The 6,893-nt window shown below is 41.0% G+C and overlaps 1 protein-coding gene across 3 annotated transcripts; it reads left to right on the forward strand.

The window, feature by feature from the left end:
* Nucleotides 1-3,200: 3,200 nt before the first annotated feature.
* LOC131425909 (uncharacterized) lies at nucleotides 3,201-6,893 on the forward strand. 3 transcript variants are annotated; one of them, XR_009229045.1, is made up of 6 exons: nucleotides 3,201-3,487; nucleotides 3,829-3,870; nucleotides 4,242-4,516; nucleotides 4,588-5,735; nucleotides 5,815-6,117; nucleotides 6,266-6,893. XR_009229045.1 is itself a non-coding variant. In XM_058588194.1 (5 exons), exons 1-5 carry the CDS (start codon nucleotides 3,374-3,376, stop codon nucleotides 6,003-6,005), a joined length of 1,770 nt encoding a protein of 589 aa, XP_058444177.1. In that variant the 5' UTR covers nucleotides 3,201-3,373; the 3' UTR covers nucleotides 6,006-6,893. The 3 variants fall into 3 exon arrangements, 2 of the variants coding, with proteins under 2 accessions (XP_058444177.1, XP_058444178.1); XM_058588194.1 differs by having other exon boundaries at nucleotides 5,815-6,893; XM_058588195.1 differs by lacking the exons at nucleotides 3,201-3,487; nucleotides 3,829-3,870 and adding an exon at nucleotides 3,944-4,168 and having other exon boundaries at nucleotides 5,815-6,893.

Genomic DNA, 6,893 nt, shown 5'->3' on the forward strand with positions numbered 1-6,893 from the left:
GTAGTGTTAGTTACTGGTCAAACGAACCGATTTTAGCTCTACCGGTTCCTAGTTCCCGGTTCCGGAAGAACCGGAAATAGTGGTAAGAAACATAAAGACGGATCATTTTCTCAGAGACAGCTGAGTAAATTTGCACAAATTTGGACTAAAAAAAGGTGTTATGACCTCATAAGGAGTGTATCGAAAATAAGCTATCACATTTACATTTACATTTGTGTTGTATGCAAGTATTTGTGATGGTTTGGTTTTTTATGCTCTGATCACAGCATGCTGTGCGTTTGGCTGTCAGCTTTCGTTTGTTTACTTGTTTGTGCGGTAGAAATTCTGCGTTTTAAAATGTCGCGTATTGAAAATGTAGTGAAAATTAAGGTTCTGGACACATGGCTAAGTGAATTACTATGCGAAAATTGGCGAAGCGGTTTGGAATTCATCATGCCAGTGTTAAAACCATCATTAATAAGTTTGTGGAACACTATTCTTTAGATGAGCTACCAGGAAGAGGCAGAAAACCCGGTTCTTCCAACCCGAAACTGGACCAGAAAGTGGTATCTCTAATCATGAAGAACAAATCAATGTTAATACGTATACGTGATTTAGCCAAAAAGCAGGAGTGTCGGAATGATCCAGCGTATCAAGAGGCGAAATCACCTGAAGACCTACAAGAAGCAGAGAATCTCGAAACAAAGTGAGGAACAGAAGAAGCGAGCAGCAACAAGAGCCCGGAAATTGTATTCGCGTCTTTTGCAGTGTCCGGATGCATGCGTTTTAATGGACGATGAGACTTATGTAAAGGAGGACTCAAAATCCCTTCCAGGTCCACAATACTTTATTGTCGTCGTTGGGGAGGATGTGAGCGATGCGGACAGGTCGATTCAAGTGGAGAAAATCGATCGAAATGTACTGGTTTGGCAAGCAATATGTTCCTGTGGTTTGAAGTCAACCATTTTTTACACTACCGGAACTATGAATGCAGAAATCTATCGATCTGAGTGTCTCCAGAAGAGATTGCTGCCTTTATATAAGAAGCATAGTACACCTCCACTGTTTTGGCCGAATTTAGCGTCGGCTCACTATGCCAAAACCACTCTCAATTGGCTTGCGGAAATATAAATTCAATCCACCAAATTGCCCTCAGCTTCGACCCAATCGAACGTTACTGGGCAATCGTGAAGAGGGTCTTCAAGAAGACTGGGAACATGCAGGAGTTCCAAAAAATTTGGGCTCAAGCGTCCAAAAAATACGCTTGCAACACTTGTCCGGAACTTGATGAAGAGCGTTCGATCAAAAGTTCGAAAATTCGTGAAGGAATAACTTACATTTCATCCGGTTTTCATTATGCTCAAGTTTAACCTCGTACAATAAGGGATCAATTTTTAGTTTGAATAAAATATAGTTTTTTATCATAATTTGAAAGAAAAATTTGTGGATAGCTTATTTCCGATACACTCCTTAGACTGCTAATGACTTCTGTTCAGATGTGACTTCCAGTTCCGGAACAACATGATGAAGTGCGTTTGAAATTTTTACCGTCATGTAGAATTCTTATAAACTTGCCCCAAAAGTTTCTATAAATTGAAAAGATTCTGCTAATGTATGCTCAAACAAACTTTTTTTTCTGATTCAAAATTCAAATAAAAGTGTATTGAAGATCAATATAATATTTATCAAAACATGAGTTACACGAGAAAGGCATAAATACACTACTAAGTGGATTAAAACAGGTTTTTTTTTACCTTGACATACTACGTAAAATTTTGTTAAATGTTATTTTATTGTTGATCCCGGATATTTTTTGAGTTCATTAAAAAAAGAATGGTAAGAGTTTTATTTCCAGTTTTTATACAATACTGGAGAGACGCAGTTGTTACAGATTACGTACTATTTCATAATATTAAGATTGAAAGTTGCCTAACATCTATTTAATCTACTGGTTTCAAATTATAATATTAATCCACTTCAGTGTTTATCGTCGAATATCTGTTCCATAAATCATCACTTTAATTTATTTATCCGTTGATTAATAACCTGTTATCTCATCACCGCAATCAAATAATAATAGATAGCACATATGGAAAAGTTTAATTTTTCTTTCTTACTTTTTGTGAACTCTGTATAAATCTGTATTGAATTAAGGAAATATGTATAAAATCTGTACTCCGTATTAAATTTGTATGTGTATGTAAAAATCCATATAAATTTGTATAAATGGCATCTCTAGTCTGGATGTGAATTTTGCTTCAAATCAAACAGATATCATTATTGATGTTGAAGAGAGAAATTGGTTCGAAATAATCATTTTCCAGTTCACAATCACCAGAAATCAAAATATACTGTTTTGTTATTTTGAATAAGCTCCTTTTCTCTGAATATGGCACTTCCATTCATTGTCCCGAATTTGTTTAAATGGACTGCCTGGTGCATATCGACTAACCATGCACCTGTCAAATAACGGGTTTGATGCGCTCGATTTGTCCGCGCATAACCCTGATGGCGCTATCGTCACATGGTGGTTTACATTAGTAAAAGATATATATTTATGTTTGCTCAATTCAGTTTCCTTCGGTAACCTATTTCAGCACCATTTAAGGAAAATAAATATTTGAAAAAAATATCGATTTGCAATGTATTCTTGTTACTCTGCTATCTCGACCGGCCGGAGCCGGTATTCGGCAGTTACGCGCCAATCATCTCCACCAACCGTCAACGTCATTCTTTTAGTGGAGTTTTCTATACGCCACGCGCCGAGCCGAGAGGGCGCACCGGAGCGCTCGAGAGGTTTTTCTTTCTCCCTCAAACACACCTCCTCTTCTTCGACCGTTCAGTCAGCACAGAGATGCCAGGTCTGCAGATTTGTCTGTAAATCTGCAGATTTGGGGCATAGTGCTGCAGACATTTTTTGTTGTGCAGACTTTTGCAGACTTTTGAAATTCTCGCAGACTTTTACAGACTTTTGAAATTCTCGCTGACGTTCGTCTATATTTACAGAAAAATTTGAAATTTTGAAATTTCCGCGACCTTTTTTTTTTTTTTTGCTCGCCAAATCAGTTTTGCATGTCATACTTTATAGAGAAATTGCTGCCAGCAAGCCATACTTGCTGACTGCAGATTTTTTTTCAGATTTACAGACCCTGTTTGCAGACATTTGAAATTTTTACCTGGCATCTCTGAGTCAGCAGGTCAGCATAAAATTACTCTCACTGCTGCTCGCAGTCAGTGTTCGCCCGTTTGCTGCTATTGGATGTGGCTGAACGTTTTTGTTGTAATCTGGTGAACGCAAAATAATAGTGTGAAAACGGGTTCAAAGTGATAAGCAAAAGTGCGTTAAACACTGTCTAATTGCTTTTGTCTGCTAGACAGTGTGTGTGTTGTGCTAATGGTGAACGTCACCTTCAAGGATAAAATGCTTCGGTTCCAGATACCGAGCGAGTTGAAGGATGATCTCGTCTACTGTCAGCGATCTCTGCGTCACTTTGTTAAAGTGCACCAGGTAATGAATGAATGGATGGCCTTATCCTTGGTGTGATATAAAATAAGAAAAAACAAAATGAACATAAAACTGGAATTCAAGTTCAGATACCCCTTTCCTTTCGCAAGGTCGGTCAGTGAACCATTTCCGGTCGTGGCATGCTGCTTTTTGTTCTGTTCAGCAGCACGGAAGAAAGACGATGATATCTGCTGCCATGTTGTGATTGATCCTCGCGTTGTGCTTCTCGATAATCGGAGCAGCAGGCGTGATAAATGGAAAACCAACATTTTGTGACACATGCTTGGTGTTGGTTGTTGATCTGATAAAAATGAAAAATGTTTTTTTTTCTTTCCGATTTTCAGCTTTTAGCAGCCAAATTGTCCAATGGATTGACACAGAGCCAGGTAAGGGAGTGCACAATTTGCTGACTGCTATACTCTCGTTTGTTCCTCGCGGCTTCCGTGTGAAACAACGAAAGCAATCACACACAGAGCGCGGTGCAGAATCCATCTTCTTGATTGATTTACTAAAATAAACAGTTAATGAGGGTAGTAGAACGAAAATTATTATTAATTCAGCAATTTGTTCCGATATCACTTTATTTTGTTGACATTTGATTCATACCCAATTAGTTTAGTTGAAATTTAGTTCAATGCAATAAACGTCAGTCGCGAGAAGGTGGAATCTGCGAGACAACAATCGGTATATCAATGCCATAGCACTAAATTAAATGTGACCTTGTTACGGAAAATTATAAATAAAACCAATCAACCAGGTCAGCAAACTGAAGAGCTATCTACTTGAGCTGGAGGCCGAAATGGTGGAAATCGGCAACGAACAACGTCCGCTAGTGCAGGAACTGGACGATCTGGTTCACGGTTACCTCAAACAGGTGGCCAGCACGGAGTATGTGGATATTGATCGACAAATTGCGTACGGCTACGTCACCCGGGCTCTCTCCGTTCACTACGAGATGTCGTTCAATACCAAATATACGCCACGGAATGTCACCGAACGGTTGAACGAAGCCCAGCTGGTTCATAAGTACGAGTAAGTTTTGTTTTTTTTTTTTGTGAGTTAATTTTTCTACTTAAACGGAAATTTGTTTTTGTTTTATAAAGGCTATCCGCATTTGACGAACCACGGCCAAAGAAGGAAAAGGAAGAATCACGCAGCAGCACCGGTTCGTCGATATCGCCTACCACGGTTTTTCCACCCAACCAGAAGCAGATTTCGCTGCTGAAACCGAAGGAAGAACGTGTGGTGGCCCCGAAAAGTTCCGCTTCTCATCCACCACCGTTCACTAGTATTACTTTTTCCAATGCTAAAAATTTCGTCAACGAACAAGCCTTGCGGCAAATTGCCCCCGAATCGATCAGCATTCCACGGGAACTGATTCGGGTACTGTCCAAACCGGAATCCCTGCCACGTCCCATTCCAACGAAAGCCCCGATTCCGGATTTGAAACCACTGGAAATCAAAGAGGAAGAGGAAGACTACGAACCGCAAGAATTGCCGGCCACCGTTGCCATCAAGAAAAGCCGTCTCAATCTGCTGCAGGCACTGAACAAAGCCAAACACAACAGTCTCTCGCAAGTCTCGGTTCATCTGACGGATGAAGTTTCGAAACCTGCCAATGTTCCGGTTTTTACCCGCCAGTCAAAAACGATCGTCAAAACGAAAAGCGATCCACTGCCAAATACTGCCAGCAAACGTCCTTCCACCGGTGCTTCGTCCGATTCGTCTCCCAACTCCCGCTCTTCCACACCCATTTCGGTCAAAGCATCCGACGATTCCGGCGATCGCACCCCGTACCCCATCGAGGAGCATGTCGATCCGCAACCGTCGAGTATCTTCGAATTAGAGCAACCGGTTTTCCTGAAGTTTTTCGGTCTGCTCACGCTCGAGGAAAGCAAAGCGTTGGCTACTCGTAAAACTGAACGGAAACGGCGCAGTTGCAACAGCACCGAACGCAAGGACTTCCACTACGGTAAGATCGATTACTACGAGCAACAGTTGAATCACATCAGCAAAAGAAAAAATAAACGACCGATCCTGTACTCGCCGCCGTCCACCCGTGGAGTTAAGAAACGAAAGCATTTCGATTTGATTGCATCCAGCACCGGCGCAGGGACAGTGCGCTCAGGTTCGTCCGGTTCATCATCGTCGTCTACGACGACTCGAGTCGGTACCGCTACCAGCGACGGCGGCACCAAACTGATGCTATCGGAACTGGAGAACAAAAGTTGCATCGTGTGCAACAAATCAGGTAAGTGCCAATGTCGAAAATAGAAAAAAAAAACTGTTCCCACAAGTTAACTAATCTCTTTAAACTTAACCATTTAAAGGTTCATCCGACGGTCTCAGCGCGTGTGTGTACTGTTGCAACTTTTACCACCTGCGTTGTCACAGCAATAGCATTTTCAATCCGCAGCTTCTCCGCCAACGCGATAACATTTGTCCGGTGTGTTTGCAGAAGAAACAGCAAGCTTCGGTGGCTCTGCAGAGCCAACAGCGGGGTAAATTACAGCAACATTAGTCTTACTAGTAGAGTTTCCTCCTACCGTACCGTAGTAGTAGCAGTAGTAGCAGTAGAATATTTATAAAGTTGTCGATCATGTTTCATCACACGGCACTCACCCGTTAATCAGGTGGCTCATTCTGCTTCTTTCCGTTTATCATTTTTCATCACATCATATTTTTATTTTTTTTTTTCGCTTATGTTTGTTTTCCATTTCCATTGCACCTTCCCTTGTACATAAACCACAACCTCACCTTTCGGAAACCGAAAAAAAACAGATCGAGTGCTCCGCAAGCGTCTGCTGCGGAGAAACGTTCTCCAGAAGGCACGCCACGAGCAGCTCCAGCAGCTGAAACGAACCGTCGAGGATGAGTATTATTCGAAGCAAGCGATACGGGAGCGGCTGATGGACCAGGAACGCCAGACCCGGAACCAGATTGCCAAACTGCTCAACTGTATCAGTTCGTTGCGACATGAGCAATAGACTGACTGACAGCGCAGCAGCAGCAGCATGCACGGCACCACGATCTTCCAATTTTTGCACTTTGATCCCCAAGCACTATTGTATCATTATTTTTTTGTTTTGCTCGAATGTTTTTTTTTTTTGCATTCCTTTGTTATCGAGTAAACTACTAGCGCTTATTAGTTTGTATATTTTTGCAATTTTATCATTTTATACATTCGCATCGCACATTTACTACGAGAAACCACCTGATCTGTACTCTGGAGTAAAGATTATTGAAAAAAAAAGCAAAACATATTTTCTGCAATATCACTTCAAATGTTTCTTGTACTGTTCAAACGTTTAGTATCGCTAATCTAATCACTGTTACGAATTGTACGTAATTATGACATCAGAATTTAAAAGAATAAATCTATATATAATAAATCATAAAACAAGTTTCA

This window comes from Malaya genurostris, chromosome 1 (genome assembly GCF_030247185.1).
Source record: "Malaya genurostris strain Urasoe2022 chromosome 1, Malgen_1.1, whole genome shotgun sequence".
NCBI classification, from domain to species: domain Eukaryota; kingdom Metazoa; phylum Arthropoda; class Insecta; order Diptera; family Culicidae; genus Malaya; species Malaya genurostris.